The sequence below is a fragment of the Rhopalosiphum padi genome, chromosome 1, assembly GCF_020882245.1.
Source record: "Rhopalosiphum padi isolate XX-2018 chromosome 1, ASM2088224v1, whole genome shotgun sequence".
NCBI classification, from domain to species: Eukaryota; Metazoa; Arthropoda; class Insecta; order Hemiptera; family Aphididae; genus Rhopalosiphum; species Rhopalosiphum padi.
The window spans coordinates 16,520,107-16,541,476 of record NC_083597.1 but is presented as its reverse complement, the minus strand read 5'-3'; the positions used below and the strand labels follow the sequence as shown (position 1 = coordinate 16,541,476).

General features: G+C 26.5%; 1 protein-coding gene across 4 annotated transcripts in view; it reads right to left on the bottom strand.

Moving 5' to 3' along the window:
- LOC132931976 (CCN family member 5-like) overlaps positions 1–21,370 on the bottom strand; it is a 269,827-nt gene that overhangs the window by 144,626 nt on the left and 103,831 nt on the right. Inside the window, exon 2 of one of the 4 annotated variants that reach the window (XM_060998124.1) lies at positions 16,658–16,730. The exons of the other annotated variants lie outside the window; for them this stretch is intronic. Coding sequence (XP_060854107.1) covers positions 16,658–16,667 — 10 coding nt within the window. The 5' untranslated portion in view covers positions 16,668–16,730. The remainder of the gene's footprint in view (positions 1–16,657; positions 16,731–21,370) is intronic. 4 annotated transcript variants of the gene reach the window in all.

The following is a 21,370-nucleotide window of genomic DNA, read 5'->3' as shown; positions in this document are numbered from 1 at the left end:
TTTAAAATGCAATTATTGTAGTTCGTTATTTTACTTGTTTTCAAAGATTTTTTTATTCTTCGGAAAATAATAAAATATGGATATTTAATATCATAACGGTAATTCGTTTTCACGACAAATACAAAGATTGGGTTTTAAATTTCAATATAATATCCCATATAGTTTGCATTAAATTTACCCAGTACTAATAATTCGGTTTACCTAAATAATAATCCGGAGAATTAAGTTTTAATACTCGCATAATGATATATTTTGAAATCACTGCAGCGAATTTCCGTTCAGTAGTATTTAGCTCTGTTATATTTTATCGTATTATTGTTGTGCCAAAATATTTTACTCAGTCTGCAATAATCGCAAAAAGCACTCGAGTCAATTTATAGTTCTGGTCGGGCGGATGGATATACGTCGAAATTTGTTTAATACAACGTATTTCGTACACACATATGCGTATACCGCAATATACACTATACCTACCTATAATGTACTTAGAATACGCGCGGCATAGAATATTGATTTGTCACCCGCGACTATACGAGGAAACAAAACAGATCAATTCGCCGTACAGTGTTCAAGAAAAAAAACAACGTACATCTTCAGACATGATCCAAAGCCAATCGCAATGTCGGAGACTGCGCGTGTAAGTCTTAAAAAAATAATAAGTGTGCCACTCTATGTATACTTGTTACGGATTTGTCGAGAACAGTACGTGGCCTTTACCGTCTTCCGCAAAGCTTTTTTCCCGGAGAAAATGATATTTATGCATGGCAGGCATGCATATAGAAGAAATGGCTGTTATTATTATTATTATTATTATTATTATTTTTAATGGAATACCGGTTGAACTTAGAGTATATTATATTTATTAATTTTATATATAATAATAATATATATATATATATTTATGTTAATAAAACTTATAACTTTTTATACAATATTATTGTAATCTCGAAATCTTATAAATCTACATAACAGGAATGAGATGTCTTAATGCTTTTTTTTTGAATTTTTTTAATGCGGTGTAAAAATGAAAAAAAAATTCTTTGAAGTTTCTTAAATAAAATCAATAAAATAAATAAATCCATGATTCTACAGAGTAAATATAAAAAAAAAATATATATAGAAGAAAACGTTAATTTTGATTTAAAAATAACTGACAAGACATTTTTTCAAATGTTAAATAATTTATATACCAAGTTAAGTCCTTACCGTCGATATCATTACATTATAGTACCGCTTATATTTTATATATATATATATATATATATATATATATTGTTTTAAATAATATACTGATTATTTGTGATTTGGACGTCAAAATTGGTTTACCACAGAAAGGCTCCACGTCAAAATAGATCACATCGAAAGGTCCTTGGGGTTCAATACTCGTCTGTGCCATATCCAAACAAGTCTCGACTTTATAGGCGAAGTCGACGGTCGTTACGATCGGTCAAACTGTTTTCTAGACTTCGATCGACCTCATCTTTTTCTCTCCGATATCCCATTTCGCGTGTACATTACACACATACACGCACATAACATTATTATATAAATGTGTAAAGCGATAAAAATAAAAGGCAACGGCCCAGGTAGTGTACCCAAAGATTATTTCTCGCGCTGCGGGTGCTCTCTGTTTGTTTTCTCGTATAACGGCCTCGTCGTCGCCGCGCCGCTAACGATTTCCCCGCACCATCCAAACGCCAAGAGATAACAATAATTTCGAACCCCGTCGTAAAGCTCCCGTGTCGTTTATGTACCATGTATCCACGCATATAATGTTTAATATAATATATATATATATATTGCCTATATTGTTTATTGTATATTATTTATTGTTTCTCTCTTTTTCTTCTTTTTAATATATTGCGTTTTATATAGATAACTCTTATAAACTTACCTGTACTATATATTATATGTGTTATTTTTAATAAACATTTATCAATAATTTCTATGAGTCAGAAGTCTTCAGGGTTAAAGTGGTGCTCTGAATTCAATAAATTCGATTTTGTTCACGAATTTAATATTTTTTAATATATGTAGTATATTATTTATATATTGTTATGATTTCAGACAAACGTGTTCAGGTACAATATTATTTCATAAAAACCAAAATCGTCGACATCCATTATACCACACGTGACGCAAACGATTCAATCATATGGTTATTAAGAATATGTATTATTGTCATTTTTATTATAAAGCAGTACCTACCGATGAGATATATTATTATTAATTAAATTATTACTCAAATTATTTATAGACATCATTTCCATTCATAAATTCTTAAATTTTATAAGACTTAAACTAAAAAATTGTAATAATTCGTTGAAACGTTTTCAATAAAAAAGAAAAAATATTTTTTACGTTCACTCCTTGTAGATGAAGATATATACTATTATATCGTTAAATACATAAAAAATATATATTTATAAGAAAAATAATTTTGCATTACTAAAAATTTTATAAAATTCATGTATCTAACAAATTGAACTAAAAGAAAAAAAATTAATTGAGACAAATATAAGTGTTACGAAAAACTATGTTTTTATATTATTGTGTTTGACATATAGTAATTTTTAAACGACATTAATCACTATTAGAAGTTTGTAGGGTCGTGTTTGGTAAAAGTTTTTAGCTTACCGACAGTGCTTTCTTATTTGACCAGCTTTTGTTAACATATTTGATGTCGGTAATTCGTTTAAAATAAATTGCGTACGACCATTTATACATTGATTTTTATTTTTTTTTATTTATTGATTTAATAAATTAAAACTACCTACTAACACATAATTAAAAAAAAAACTCTCGCATTCTCATTTTAATTCAATTCAGTTCTATTGTTTACAAATATTTGTATTGATAAAAATGCATATAATTACGACGTATGTACATAACAATAATAATAAAATTATTGTCACTTGTCAGAAATAATTACAGTACATAAATAAAAACAGAAGCTGTTATTTTAAATACACTTCGCAACTTAATTAAACTTATTAATTATTAATTTCAAACGTTCTAAGTTCATATTTTATGTTCATTAATTAGCTATAGTTTTATACATGCATTAAATTATTTGTAAATTGTATTAACTGTTGTATACATTAATTTTTTTATTAATTCTGCAAATAAAACACAAATGCATTGTTTTGTTACTAAAGTTTGAATGCAAAAACACATTTTGTTATAATAAAGTTTAAAGTTGTAAACTAGAAGGTATGTGTGGCGATTTTAGGCACTGCTACTAATGGACAACACTGTACGTTTTTTACCTTTACCATATCGAATAAAAACTAGCAAAAATGATTTCAAGTGGCATTTTTTAAAGTATCAGAACTGTTTTAAAATTTACCTTCGCCATCATAACAGTTATCCCGAATGGAAAACATTGACACATTTTAATATGTAAACACAGATATTGGCGCCGCTATCAGTATTGTTATGGATATAAGCAAATAAATTGTTTACACTTGAGCAGATGGACCATTCGACGTTGGGGAATACGATATTTATATTAAACTAAATATAATATACCTAATATTATCATTAACCACCTTTTCTGATTGATAGCTTTCGCCAATAAAAACAAAAATACGTGCAACACACGTTAATTAAAATTCATATAATATATTATAACAAAAGTCAGCTTGAAATATGTATTATGAACAAAAAGCTTATTAATCCCATTACTTCTTCACTATTATCGCTTTTTAAGTTTTTCAAATATTTAGTTGAAATTAAGTAAGTCATATAATTATGTTGTCGTTAAAAAAATCGTTTATTTGGAAAGAATAAAAAATATCATATGTTATAGGAGGTGATTCAAGCTAATAATTAGCTAACAATTATTGTGGCTAACTTTTATAAAATATTTCCATAAGACTTACCAAATAATTTAGAGTACACGATTTGAAATACAAATTATATTTGTGCTGGTAATAAGACAAGTAAAATCTTATTAATTATACACTAACCACCCGGACAGAATCTCAATTTATAATTTTAACATAATCCATAAAAATGTATAATTATTGAAATTATTTTAAATAATTATTTATAACTTTTACACAATAGCCATCTAATAATAATTTTAAAAATTAAATATAATATTTTATGAATATGCTTTTGGGCTGTAAAGTGTCATTGAATAATGTTATGTACTATAAAATAAATTAACATAAACTTAGAGTTTATTACACTAGTTTTTTTTTTTTTTATAAATTATAATGCTAAACACATAATGTTATCGTCTTAGGATTTAAATGGTATTATATACCAGATATTTTGGCGTGCCAAGAGATTTTTTTCAAATATCAGAATCATTGAAACACAGTACATTATCTACAGGCTTAAGTTGTATAATGTGGTTATATATTTATCATTCGTATACGGTATAATTATATTTTTTTTAGCTGTAGACATTATTGAAATACATCGCAAAAATAATTGAAAGGAAAAAATCTTATTTAAAAAAAAAGTCCATTTAATAAATAACAGTTTTAATGGAACTTATATTTTGTTCCATAGGTACTTGTACTCATCTACCCGAGTGTTAAAATAACTTAAGAAACTTATAAACCATAACGTATTTCTTTACCACTCTCTATGTTAATCTGTCATACATGTTTTACTAAAATAAAATGTAACATTTGTGTGTGCAGTTTTAAACTATTTCGGTTTGATGTCATTATGTAGTGAATATGTATATAATATACATTCGAGTTTTCTACCATATTTTATGTTGAAAAGTTTATCATTTGGTAATATATGTGTATAATAATACAAAACATTAATCATATAGGTGAATTTCTCTATGATGTAAATTTTATTTTAAATAATAATCTATATAAGCTAGCTTATATTATATAATAAAATATACACCAAAATGAAAAGTTGAGCACTTGATAAAATATGAAGTGATTATTTTAACAATGAACCTCTGAACACTCATAATTTCATAAAATATAATTTTTTTTTTAAATTTTCTTTTTAGAATAAAACATAATCTTACATTTATCTTACTTAATATATGTTTGTTTGTTGATTTTAAATTTTTTAATACTTAATATCGATGATAAAAATAATTACCAAGATTACTATTATAATATAAACATTGAACAGTGTATTTTTTTTTTTATCAAAAACGTTATTGTCATTTTTTGACAAGGTAATGGGCTACTAAATTACTACCAAATTGTATGAACTATTAAGAAATATTATGTTTATGCACGATATCTACGAATACTCGGACTTGTTATTGTAAATTATAATGTAGAAATTAGAATCACGAATTTTATTACCGTAAACTGGGTTTGACTTATTCAACTCATATAATATAGTGATAAGGTATTATACCTAGTCGTAATGGCTCACACAATTGCACCAGTGAAAACAACAACTGTTTAAGGACGTAACAATAAGACCATGGCTAAATATGGATTTCAGATCCTGGAGAAGAGGAACGGGGACGCCACATATAAGGGAGTCCTCAGAACAGCATAATCTTCAAATGTACCAGAACCGTCAAATTCACAGCATTTTCACGCCTTAAGCTCTTACATATACTTGTCATACTTTAGTTAAATTGAATAAACGAACCATTTTCAATATTACAATTGACTTAAATAATCATTTCGAATCCACGACTTAGAGAAATGAAAAGTAGACATGTTCGTTATAACAGATTGAAATCAGAATTTCTCATTAAAGAAAAAGGATACTTATATAATACAAATCGTTTAAGTTCTGACAATGCAATATTTTAAGTATATCATTGAACAGCACTGTAGTATTAAATATCGTTCAAATATTTAGGAGAGTGTTTTGATTGTCTGCATTGTCCATATTATGATTAAAATATTTTTTTCTTAAACTTTTATTTTAAAAGCCATCTATAAAAAAGTAAAAGTAAAAAAAATAAATAATGATAAAAAAATATACTTGCAATGGTATATGGTTTAGTCACAAAGAGGTCAACATGACAAAAAATACGTGTTTTAAATTTAAAACCCTCGTGATTTTACTTTGTTCTAATCAATGTATTTTATCTTTAAACGGTCCATATAATTTCAGTTTGTATCACCTTCAGACATGATAATAATTATGTCCTTTGTTTAATTGTATAATAAGAAAATGTTATATAGGTACAACAATGTCTGCCTTAAAATTACGCATTTGAATAATACTATTGTATGCCTGCGTGTTAATCGTCTCATTTCGCATCATCTTTGTAGTAAGTAATAAGAAAACACTCGTTTTAACGTGCACGTTTATCTCACATGCTAATCACGGCTGTATAGTTATTTATACAAACAATAGTTTCCGTGCTGTTAAAATATATTTTATATTCAAGGAAATTCAAAAAACGCATAAATTCAAATGGCTATTATAATAATCGAATCATTTTTTATGATCGGGGATAAGAAAATCAAAAACATTTTTTTTTTATTCGTTAGTAATATAATTTTATACAAAACCATATTGTATTTATGATGTTTGTATAATACTACAGTTTCAGGAATAAGGATTGGGCTATTTTGGTGAGTACCCTTTTTGATAATATTTAATGCGTGTCATAATAAAAATACATATATAATGATATCGAATTGATAACTTTAAACACACACACGCAAATATTAAATATGTATACATTTAAAAGCTAATAATAAATCTATTTTTGATTTACTTACAAAGTATTATGTTGAAAATGACATTTATTAATTTTGGTAAAATAAGTTTATTTACCTACTTATTTTTAATGTATTTAGTTTAGGTTATACACTATACAATATTGAAATTTAAAAATTTTTATTATTATATTTTTTTTGCCCAATATTATATGTGCGACGTTAAATGTGGATACATTTTATACAGTTATTAAATATTAAATATATGTGTAAAATTGATTAAGAATATGCCGCTTAAATAAATAAACATAAAACATAGAGATAAAATTTCTTAAAATTATTTAAATATATTTGTTAGACTGATGTTACTTTAAACATTAAAACATAAATAATTAAAAATATTTCATAAAAATATTGTTCCTAAAATTTCGACGGCGGGATTATTAATATATATATTATTAATTTAATATAAATGTATATGTTTGTTTTTGTATAATTTAAGATCATTTTAAAATATGATATTATTATATTTTATTTTGACGAAACCATCTAATGTATGCAACAAAAGTGATAAATGATTATACCAAACAGGTCTGTATTACATTAATAATACTTTTATATTTTAAATTTAAATTGGAATCCATTATACTATATATTATTATCATTACCATCTATAATACAATAATTTAATTATAATAAGTAATAATTATGGTTTTATGGAATATTCAAAGCGACATTACAATATTGATAACTATAGAATTTATTTAAATGTATTTAAAAGTTATATAAATAATATAACATTTTTAAAAGTTTGAATATACATATATATATATATATATATATTTGTAAGCATTATAAATAATATATAAAAGAAAATATTTTTTTGGGGTGTACATATCAGTTAATTGAGAATATTTGACGCAAAGTTTTCCTTAAAAAAAATGTTTACTGCATCTTCGCAATTATTATAATAAATTATATTAATTCAAAGCACAGATAAGTTATAGCACGAAAAAATATAAAACACGTTTTATAAATGTTTGGTTCATCACGATTATTGATATGTCAAATATTGTATTTAACAATGAATTGTGCTATTAATGAAATTTAATGTTGTTAACAGTCTTAATTTAAATATTTATTCAAGTATATCATTACAAAACTATTAAAAACATCTTAAATTATTTCATCTATACTTTATTTTAATAATTTAAAAGTTACGATATAATTTTAGTTTATAGATTTTTGAATATTATAACGATCAGTTCAAGTTCATTACTAAGATTAAAACAAATGATCCAAATACAAGATATCAATAATGTTTACCGTTTAAAAAAAAATTCTAACTAGTTTGAAAAAAAGAGTTAACAAAAACGTACTGTGGATGGAGAGAATTTCATTTAAATAATTTGAGAACAATATTGCTTATATACTTAATAATGACGCCATGAAAAGAAGACGGAGAGTCAGCAATATATTTTTTAATTCCGTCCGACATTAATAGCCACGAGCCCTTTAATTAATAAAATTAATTACATTTTCATAAATTTGCATAAACACCGGGTATATCTGCAATACAAAATAAAACGCGCTTTTCGGTACCACGGATCGAAGAATACTTTGTGTACGCTTTAAGTATGCCAACTTGGGTTAGGCCAGACCTTCGAAAATAAAGTGCGGCACAGGAGACGGCGAATTACGCGTCACCAATTATATTGAGGTCGGGATGGAAAATAAAAAAAAAAACTAAAACCGGAAAAATGATGAACTCATCGCGCATTGGCAGCCGGAAGTCGGACGCCACGAGCCAGGTAGTACTCCGTAAATTTACTGATGACGGTAAGTCCCTCAATAAAATCTTGGATGGTGCGTGAAACTTTCTTTTTAAACTTATTATACTGCAGCTGCTCAAAAGTCGTTAGCCCAAAATCCTCGTCGTCCGGAAGTATTATTGCCCGGGATTCAAACTTTAATTTCAGAAGCACACGCGGGATACATAATATAGGTGTGGTACAGATACACGTTTATGCAGTGAGAAATCGATTTGCACGTGCATAAACGGATATGTGTAAGTATAGTATACCATCTCTAAAAGCTCAACGACATAACATAAACCGTATTGTAGGATTCGATAAAATATGCCGAGAAATTGACAAAGTTTTTTTTCAGTCGGGAAAGTTGCACGCATTAAGAAGTCGCTGTGTTTTAGAATCGGAGAAAAAAAATTACAACCTTCATTACCTGAGACCGTGCTGGAAGGATCACCAGAGTGATATCATGTTTTTTTCTTTCATCCTTATGCTTACCTTTTTATTTTTTACTTCGTTCCGTTTTTCATTATTTTTATTATTATTATTATGACATGCACATACATCTTTAAATAAACGCAAAAACTTGTTTATACGAGTATCGGTAGCTACAACGGAAAATGGAATTTAATACGTATTTCCATTATTATAATGAATATTATACTTTTCGACCGTGGTTATATTATTATTATTTTGGTCTTGATGAAATATGAACTTTGATAACAGATTTTCATTGTAGTCAACCTGCACTTTTATAATAATCTGTATATACATTTTTGTTTTTGAAAAAAATATGGGCTTCTGTTTGTTTTCGATAAAAACAATTCCAGTCGACATACGTCACACATCATCAAACTTTGAATTAATACTCTTAGATCAATTTATTTTTAGACTTAAAATTGTTTATAAAATAACATTGAAATATTAATTAAACGTATTTGGTGTAGAACTTACTCCTCATTAAAATTAAAGCGTAATAGTACATTTTTTTTAAATAGCTAATATTATTTTAATAAGATAATTAATAACTTTAACCTTCACGTTTTTATAATATGTATGAATTATCATAAGATAAGACAATATATTATTATGGTTTTTAACAATCTATGGAAGAAATGTTTTTTCGTTTTTTTTATGAATTTAAATTTGATTGTATCTGTAAATTTAAACAGGTTTAACGTTTTATTTTTTCAATAAGACAAGACAGATTTGAGTATAAAAATGTTGTGTCTATTTGAAAATATAGATAGCTGTGAATTAATAATAAGAAGTTCAATAATTTAGTTACCTACCAATATTAAGAATTTCAGCAATATTATTAAGAATATCAAAATTAAAACAATATATTTTTATTATTTTACTATTGATGATAAATATCTATTAAATATCAATGTTATAACATATTTTAACTAGTTTTATTCAATTTTTATAAAGTGGTGGTTGTGTACATAATAAAAAGGTTAAAATTAATTTTAAGTACATTATTTGCATTTAATTAATTTTATTCAACTTGGTAATTATTTATTAACTTTAAAGAGATTAATATTTATCAAAAAATGAGTTATGACTCGTAATTATGTCAACCAATTTATTGGCTGTTTATATTGTGTAACGTGTTGTGATATCAAAAAAAAAAAGTCATTTTATCGCATAAAATATAAATGTAATAATAAATAAAGTTATAAATATTATTATTTTTTGATAAAAATGTACATCATATACTTTTCATTATATTTTAATCATAACAAAGAAGTTAAACATTTATTAAATATAAATAAAATATATAATATAATTAGGTAATAATATAATATAGTACGATAACAATGTAACAAAAGTATAGAAATTATTTATTTTTTTAAAAATTTAAATAGTTTATTCGAATTATATCGTGTTTTTAAACAATTGAAATTGAAATTAAAGTTTTCATAATTTAGTAGACTAATTCAATTATTCTTCCTTATGTTTTTATAAGCAAATTGTATTGTAATAGAAAAATTGTAGACAATATCGAATTACCTATTCAATATTTAAAATAATGTATTGTTTAGAAAATATGCAATTATAAATTGTACAGCTCGTGAACGTAATATTTTAAAATATAACTCTTTTGTATGATTTAATTTTGTACAATGGTAACAATATCGAACCATATTTATCACATAAATTAACGTTATCATAAATGTTCAATTTAATAATAATAATGCGAATTTCACCTCGAGAACATAAACTAAAAATATAAAATAATTTTTTTAAAAAACTGTAGGCGTGGATTTAAAAAAAAAAAAATGTTTCATAACCTTTTATACGATAGACTCGTGTTAATGTTAAATATAAATAAAAAACAATTTAAGCGTAGCTTTTAGCCAATGTAAACATCATTATTGTCTCTACGTATCTCGTTGTTTTAATACTCGTGTTAAATTATGTAGGTACCTATATAAGATGATATTTTATGTCACTTATTTTTTTTATTCAAGTTGAACTATACGGTGAATATTCACCGACTGATTTATTAAATAAATATCGTTACCCTTTTATAATGCTATTTTTTGAATCAATCTGTAGAGTTCATACGTATAAATACGCGTTTTTTTTTTTAACGAGCTTATGAAGTTTAGTCAAAATATACCTGTAAGTATTTATGTTAAAATATAATTAAATATTTTATAAGGCGCTATAATATGTTAAAAAATTTGTTGATTATAAAATGCATTCACATAGAGAAATATAATTATAAGAATGTGTAGGTACCTATAACTATAATACGTTTATAAAAACAATTATAAAAAAAAAAATAGCGGTTTAATATGTAAAACAATTTTTAACTTTCTTAATATTTTATATTTTTGCTACGTAATAAATAATAGTAAACCATAGTAACTAGGTAGATGTAAGATACTGCAGAGGAGTTTAGGAAATAAATTATAACTTACATAAATGACTTACTTCAAGCTACAAACAAGACTCAAAATCCTATCGTTAGCTACAATTGTCACACTATTATGAACGATTCTTAGCATTAGTTCAATACAAAAAGTGTTAATGATATAATTAAAAATATTTAACATGGAAAAAACTTAGTTTCACAACCAATATTCGATGCTCTACAATAATTCAAACAAAAATACTTCTTTTATTTGAGTGCTATTAGTTTAGTATCTTAAGAAAGTTCAAGTATTCCATTTTTAGAATACATTTTATTAATAAGGTGTTGACACCTAATTAATATATTTTAAATTATTGATTGATATTACTTTCAATACATTTCGTGTAAGTATCTAAAAACTCTAATGTTAGAACTCAATGATATTATTACAATAACTGTTTCAGTTCGTATATGTACTTAGATTAAAAAAAATTTAGTATAATTATAGTTATAGAAAGAAATGAGATATTATTTGAAAAATTAGCATTATACTGCTTATATTTTTTTTTTTTTTTTAGTTACAAATAATTACTACAAGAACAAGTTGTAAATAATAATATATAGTTTAATGTTTGAATTAATAAATGACGATTTACTAATAATATTTTATTACGTTATATAATAAATAAATGTTGTAAGCTATCAAATAAGACAATCACGACCATATTGTTATTATTGTATTCCTGCAATGAAAGCAAACAAATTGACAATTGCAGCACTTTAAATCGACATATAGCCCTTATAGGTAGATACTGGGGAAAATTATTGATTGGTAAACAAACAAAATGAAATGTTTTCAATTTAATATAAATGACATTACAAAATCTTATTGAGCACGTAAAACCTCAAAAACGGATACCAAGTATATTTCGTATGTGACTGTGAAAAGTTTTCGGACCATCGTCGGTGACGTTTTTTGATTGTTATCCGACGCTTGCCGCCTTTGAATTGCATTCAACAGCGTTGTCTGGTTTTTAAAATAGGCGTATAAGTTTTGACTTCCTCACAAGCAGTCTTAGTGTACTTTCACGTATTATATTATTGAACTTTTCATTTTCTCTTACCACGCATGTTTGCGCGTCCAAACTCCAAATCATAATATATAACCGGTCGCAAACCACTTCAGCAACCTTCAAATATTATAATAAACTATATAAGATTGATTTTGGTGGTATCCAATGCATATAAAAATATAAAATATATACAAAGAGGATCACGGACAAAAATAACATATAAATAAAAGGAATAATAATAATAAATCTCCAAGTTATCAAAAATACCTTTGGAAAAGGCTGACCAGTACGGGTCACGGATAAAAAGATACATCGTAGTCGGTATAAAGGCGTATTTCATATTTGCATGAATACGATAGTTTAGGGATGGAAATGTAATGCACCAAAAAGAACCTTTTTCACGTACCGTTGGATATGGGAAAATCCAGGATGTCTAAGAGATTTCAGTATTGAGAACGTTCCGCAAGAGAAACTAATAATGTGTTTAAAAACGGTCCGAGGGTGGATAGATTGAAAAGAAGTATCTTCTGTTGATGGCAGAGTTATCGGGTAGACGAGGATAGCGAGTGGAACTGTAGAATAGTAGTGTGTTTTTCAATATTGGTGGAGACATGGGTTAGTAACCTCCAGCTATATTTTTAGTGATTTAGGTACCACATAACCACTGAGTCGAGTAATTTGCGTACTGATATCTATACAAATAAACTCACTCCTCTCCCCATACCACGCACTAAAAATCCACTTAACAATACGACTGTCAAAAAAAAAAAACTCGTCCCCAATGACTAAAATATAATTAATTGTTTTTTTAATTAAACATATTCTATACGTCAATTTAGGACCAAATACATTTTTTTTAAATATATGTAAATAATGAAAGATTTAAAACAAATAATTGTAAATAATAAAAATCATGAATTTTAGATTAATAAATCAAATCAACTTAAAATGTAAAAAATGTAGTTGTCTTATACACTAATATAGTTCCAGTATGAGCTAAATGATATAATGGAATAAATAAATTTATAATGTTTTTAGCTCTATTGATACTTGATTGTAGTCACTAATCAATATCAATTTATTAAAAAAAAAAAATAATAATAATAAATAAATAAATAGCTTTTATAATAATTATCGAATAAACTACAAACACAAATTTATATTCATATAGGAATGTGTTATTATTTAAGTAGTTTCCATAAATTATAAAGGTATCAAAAAGATCTAAAAGTGTCAAATGTTCATTTATATTAAAACCATAACGGTATACGTTTAAACTAGTATTTTATTCTAATTGTGCATAACAATGTCAATAAAGATAATTTTTTAAAACGTCAATTTTATTTCAATATATGACACGTATGTGATCATAAATCTATAAATTTAACTTATGTGTTTACTTGTTGGTCGTATATTAAATAAAAATTTAAAACCATAAAATATATTTTTATTAAAATTTAAAAGTTAAACTATCTTAATCTACCCTAGTATCCATCTATTTTATATACAAAATAGTGTACAAATTTATAAACCTATAAATTAAATTAAAACTAAATATGAATATGATTTTTTTTTTATATACAGGTTATATTAAGTCCATTACTTAAGTATATAAGAAAAAAGTTATTACCCACCTAGCTCAGAATATTATAATATGATGTAATCACGATATTATAAAATGTTTGAAAGCTTTACCGTCAGATTATTTAGATATACCATCGAACATTGTATTATATAAAAAATAATACGTTACCCCAAAACCCAAATATTTATTTTTATTATTGGTATACCATTATAAACTTACAGGCATGTATAATATAATGTTAACTTAATATTATAATGTACACACAATATAATTTCTCGATAAATTATTTTAATGATGTGGTCGTTATTATATTTTAGATCAGATAGCTGTAGCGAACAATATTACTTTAAACGAGGGCGTGTGTTTTTACTCATTTATATGACAATGGTATTTTCGCTGTATTTAAAACTCCAGTGGGCTAAAACAAAAATAATTATAGACTAATTGCGCGTCATTTTAGTTATTTGCATTCTATTTTTCTAATACATATATGTAATTATCTTATGAAATGTTTTCATTGTTATTGGACGATAGATTATTATTAATTATAGTTTTTGAATGAAAATAAAAATTAACACGGTTGTACCGTTGATTTGTGAAATAATTTTTGTGATCGGTTTTACATAATACTAGATTATGCGGTGATTCCATATTATACATAATTATTGTTATCTTACTCGTACCGACGGTCCGGTCCCGAGTAAAATTTTTTTGTCCCACATTTTCCAAAAAAGTTTTTGTCTATATATTTTAAACTCATCAATATTTTATAAACAGTCGACATCAGCATTAATCGTATCTGTTAACAGCGCAGTATTTATTAATACGTCTTATAAACAAATAATAATCAAATACTAGCTTAATATTTTAAATAGGTAATATAATTTATCTAATTTAACTTGATCGATCGTATTGTCGAAACAAAATAAACAACTTTCTAGCTAAGGTAACCTATTTTTTTTAAAATAACAAATTACATAATATGATTGTATTAATTTTTTGTTCAGCTAAACGTGAACAATTTAATACATGCTCAACCGTGTCATATACGATTACCATGTATTATTTTGTTATTACTTATTTATATTTTAATATCGTACGCATCATTATTGTTGTAAAAGCTAAAAAGCGTTATCTCGAATACGCGAATTTTACACCAAAATACAAAGGAATGTTAAAGGCCTTTTTTTTATTATTATTCGGCGAAGAAGGTTGTAATTTACTGAATAATATGATCCGTGGTGTCCTCACCAGCATCAGTGCGGCTATTTCGATAGACACAATGCATTTTTCGGACGGGTGTTTGGAAAACGAATCCCGGAAAAATTGGTCGGTGATAAATGGAAGCATGGAAGGGGGAGGGGGTGACGCAAGTGGTTTTTAAGACTGGCCCACGAGCCGCGGGCTATGATGGGTTTTCTCCGAACGGGTGTTATTATTGTTTGGCGGTGAACACCACTCGCACACTACGTCCGCCACGAGAAGATGAGAGAAAAAATCCGGGCGGATCGTTGTACACAGAGAGTAGTGAATGGGACGCCACCGCTGAACAGTATGACGGCAACGGTGTGTATTATGCAAATCGCGTAAACGTTCATAAGAGACGAGGGATTTATCGTTATTGACTATTGGGCCCGCGGATCCGATGAGTTATGGGAGCAAGTATCTCCGCCACGACCGCGCCGCAGGAGGACTGCCACGCCACAGCCACCGGGGCCGCCGCGTCCTACCTCCGTAAACGTCACGCCACCGCCGTCGGGATAGGACGGTTGAATTATGACTAAAAGCGTTTCGCAAAATAAATGAAAAAAAAAAATTGAAAAAAAAAACAGAAACCGAAAAAAAAAATCACGACCAACGATATTACAACGCCAGCTGGGCAAACCCTCTTCGATCCTCCGTATGGTAATGTTGCCCGCCCTATCAACGACGATAGGGGAAGTTGGAGAAGTGTTATGACCTTTGATTTTGGAGTAGAACAGATTCATTTGTATGTGAATAAATGAGACAGCGAGGTTAAAACAACGTAACAACAAACGAAAAAAATTGTTTTTCAAAATGTGAATTTTAAAATATATTATAATACACGCACTCAGTGGATAATGATAAATAAATACTAATGATCCACTTCCAACAAAAAGTATGTTTTAATAATTATGTTTTTATTTTATGAGACTATTATTAAGTTTGTCAGTTTGTTCAACATTTTATTACACTGAGGGGAACTAACGATATTTTCATTTTTATTCACAAGAATTGTCGTCCGCGATTTTATATATGAAAAAACCCACGAGTACTATCAATTATACGTAAAACGCGTTTATAGGACGACCGACGAGTAATAAACATTGCACAACGTAATATGTGTATACGTAATCGTGCACATACCAGTGCGAAGGGGATGTAATTTAAATTAGTTTCAAACAACTTTATATTTCTATATAACATGAAAAAATGTATGTTCGTATAACCGTTGGAAATATAATTAATTTGTAATAAACGCACATAATATTACACGGAACAACCTAAATATTATCTATCAGCTAAAAGCCAATCAACAGTAGTGATACGATATATACCTAGTTTTATCGGTCACCGTTATGATAGAAAAAAAACGTACTTGTAGTTATGTAATTTTGTTTATAACCTATGAAAATTCTATACACTACTACACTATAATATTGAAATAATAAATTGCATACCTCTTATCATATCAACTCTTAATCTATAGTCATTGATATTGATTTCGATTTTGTACAGTGCATTAGTAATTACCTGAAAAAAATTACAGATAATACATTAGAATAAACTAGAAAAAATATTAGAGGACTTATGGTATTGGTAAGTCACAACAGAATTATATTATTATTATTTGAATTAAATATTCGAGATTTTTAAGTCATTGTTCAAAAAAATATATTATTATTAAATAATATATTTATTGAGATTTATAAAATACCAACATTTGAAATTATATATTTGTTTTATAAAAATGTTATGTTATATCGTGTTTAGAAATATATCCAAACACAAAAATAAACTAAAAATTGTGTTTTGCGTAAAAAAAAAGTTTGTAATTAACACAAAATCGTAAAAATATTTTTTAAAAGTGTTAAATTGTATAAATAATTAAATTATTAATAATAAATTTAATGATATCTAATTATCATATTATTCAAAACACGATCTCACTTATTCATAATAAATTAAGTTGGGATATGGTTGGTGGAAACTTCGTACAAGCTCGTTTTATGAATACAAAACTCCATAATAAACATATCTCTATCATATTATGTGAGGTTAATACAACGTCAAGAAACAAATTTTAAGACAACAAAATATTAAATATTAGAAACTTATAATAGCTAAAAGATTCAATTCGAGAAAACTCTATTTTTACGTCATTATCAATCAGGTTGAACGCTATTTAGTAAAAATTATTAAAATAAAAAAGTTTTTTTTAACCATTATAGTATTTGAATTTACAATTTTATGTAAATATTATAATATAGTAACTATTTATTTACTTGTTATAAATACTATCGATAGTAAGTACAATAAATTCAAGTAATTTCGATAAAAAAACATGAATAAAAACGTCACCAATAAAGAAATATTCATGATCGCCCTAGCTTGTGAACAATTTATAAAAATTAAAAAGCAACACTAAGACTTTTGCTTAATATCCTCAACTGTTACAACAAAGTCAAAGTAATAAACTAAATACCTAATCAATAATGATTTGCTATTTTTTTTCCTATAACAAATTTAAATATATTTGAAAAACATAATAATATTACTATAGTTTGTAAGTACAATACAATCTATTTTTTAAACATTACAATTTTAGTAATATTTGTTATTTCTCACATTTATATTTAATTATAATTAGAAAAATAAAAATAAACTTAACGTGACTAATGAAAAATATAATTTTGTCTACTGCAGTATATAAATACGGTTATATAAAGTTATTAAATTCGGATCCCTAAAAATAGTTACCACATAACTTAACCAATGCATGTTATAATAGCATCATAACTCTTATCTCTACAATATAATTTTCATCATAATAGATGCTGATATCCACGGTATTTGGAGGTCCATAGATCATGAACGAGTTCATAGATTGAGACTAGTCAACGGGTTTGAACAATACACACAAAGTTTTCTTAGTATAATTACAAGAACAATATATAGCCAAAATTACAATATTTGAGAGTTCACTGTTGATAAACGATTATCTTCATCAGACTTATCATGATGTCTATAATTTATAACAACTGACCTCGTTTGTTTCAAGTACTTTTAATGTTGTTATTAAGTTTATCAGCGATAAATAGTTCATATGCTTGGGCTCTGTAATCTGTTTTCCCTTTGATTTTGTAAAGAGAAAATCGATTATATATGTCAATGTCAGTTGAGTCCAACAATATGAATGTAGATGGTGAATTGTCGAATAATTAATATATGCTTGTAATATGATTTGTAATATTGTTTAAAGTCTTATAAACGTTTTGCTTTTTTAAATAATTATTTTCGAAATAAATCACGTTCGTTAAATGTTTAAATCATATTTTGTATCAGAAATATTGCAATTAAAGTGTCTTCCTTTTTTTGTTTTTTTCTTCAAAAGCGTAAAATTTCTAAATTTCTAAATTGCAAATTCTTATATTATGTAATACAAATTACTATTACTATTTATTATTCATTTATAAATGAAAATAATGTAAATATGTATAATAATTTATTCTCATATTATTCACTGCATAAAATATGCGATCAGAAATTTAAAAAAAAACACTTGCACGTGTAAAACTACACCGGTAATTGAATACAATTTGTAATTCACAAATTATCAGTTTGAGACGAGAAGAAAGTTAGATATTTTACAGTCTTGATTTGTTCTCGAAATAGTAATTTTATTTTAGACTCTTGACGGAAGAATTCGATTAAATCAGTTTCTTATTTTTTCCTATTCGTACGAATCGGGTCTACCTATTTGATAATTCGATCACGACGCATTATCACCATCACGCATTCACACGTACAGTACAACATTAAAACTGGCATATGGCGTAGACGACAGAAAATCACGGACAAGATATAATATTATGTCGGACCAGAATTTCCTTTTAGTTCCTTAAATTCCATTATTCAACTTGACAATACCATAAAAACCGACAAATGTCCGTGCAGAATCGACCGGGTCACCGGATGTACCGTAATTAGTCTACTCGCAGAAACCGTACAGCTTGTCGATAATCTTCGTATGGTACTACGTAATACGTGGGTACTTGTATTGTGATGGAAGCGTTCTACCCTTATCCTATAGCCGATCTCGATCGCGTATAACACAAATCAGAGTATTTTTTATTTCGTTCATTCCCCAGTAAGGCAGTAACGTTGTGCGAGGCTAGTGTGAAAATCGACGTAATATTAATATTATTATTGTATAACTATAGTTGAATGGTAAAAGGAGGATAAAACACGAATGTGAACATGGGTGTTACACTTATGTAGTCGTGTATTACTTTGACACGGTCGAGTTTTTACGATTGTGGACTGATGAGTGTGTTGGACAACGGGGATGTAAATATAACCAAGAGAAGGATGGCGGACGGGAAGAGAAGACAATGAAAAAAATATATATAAAAGAAAAACAAACGACTTGTGTATAGCTTTCAGCAAAAGCATAGTACGTATGTATATTGGAGTCGAATGGAAATTTCTTTTTGTACGGGAGTATGATGTATAGCAGCGAGCGGAAGGATCTTTAATATTTATTAAGCCATGACGGGATGCCTGTAAACTACGAATAAATCATTGGCAGCAGATCTTTTATTCGAATCATAGTGTTGAGGCCTAAATAAAAAATAGAAGTATAGAAAAGCAATAAAAAAATAAAATTAAAATACGTAGAAACATCGTTAAATAGTGAATTTAGGACCAGTGTGTAAATATTATATTATTATGTTATTAAGTCATTAAAGTATAAGAGTTATTACAATTATTTGGAAAAATTAATCGGTTATTAATATTTTTTTTTATTTTTATTAAAAGTTGTTAAAATACAAGTATCTTAAAATAATTTTTATTGGACATGTGCCTATGCCTTTCATGATAGTATTATTATGCAACAGTCAGATAAATTCTTTGATTTCGTATGGTTTAAGTTTCACATACTTTGAAAGCATTAAATTTAATGCTTACTGTTTTGTAAACTAATCCGTTTCAGTTATTTGTCTTACTAATTCTGTTTAGAACATTTTCTAATTTGAAGAAAGTCAATTTTAAATTTATTGTAAAATACATTCGATCTCATCTACAGTAAGAACATACAATTTATCTATTCAATGGCTAAATATTAAAAAAAACAACGGATAATATGCATAATATTAAATACTATATTATCATTTGATAAATATTTATGATATACAATAGTTTATTAATATAATATTATATTGTTATAGTGCAGACAATAATTTAATTAAGATAAACCGCAAATTTCCCAGACAGAAATCATAGAATATACAGTTCTACTCGTGTATACTAAAATGTTGTTTTAGTACTTCTTAATAGAAGATAGAAGTTGCAGTTTATACAGTTAGGTATTTTACATGTGCGGACAAATTTGTTCGGAACAAACAGTGCAAGATTCGTACGAATACATATAATAGTTTAAGATTATTTGGTGATATCAAAATCAACTTATTATAAGTAAAGTAACCTATTCACATAAAATTGCTCATACAATGATTATGACATGCTCAGTATTTTTCAATAATATGGATTTTATATTATAATGGATATTAAAAAAATACACGAAATGAAAATGCGTACACTTGGATTCAATGGATGATGCCACTGAATCTATCTCAATAAGGAGAGTTACAATACCATAATACACATACAACATCAAACAGCCGGCGACCTAGAACAAAGTAAATCGAAAAACAAGAGGTGCACAATATACTTCTTGAATTCATGTATTTGAAAGTGTTTCCGTTTGGAATCAAAATAGTTCCTTTGATAAACACCGTTTCATCAAAGTTGTAAATAGAGAAAACTGAAATATTATTTTGTTTGAAATCACTATTATACGCAGAGATATTAGAAATATTGTAGATTTCTAAGAAGTTATCTTTAACAGTAACAGTAAACATAATAATTGATAATTGTTTTTAATAACGTATATCATAATTTAAACTAATAAGTTACTGATATTTTATGTATGAAAGGTTATAAGTTTGATAAAAAAAAATATATAATTTCTATTTATATACCTAACAGACACAATATTTTAAATTTAATTTTTTTTTCTATTTTATAATGAATCGTCGTAGTTAGTTTTTATTAGTTATCTTTTACATGCCCATATTTTAAATATCATGTCGGCTCGTAATGAGTAAATT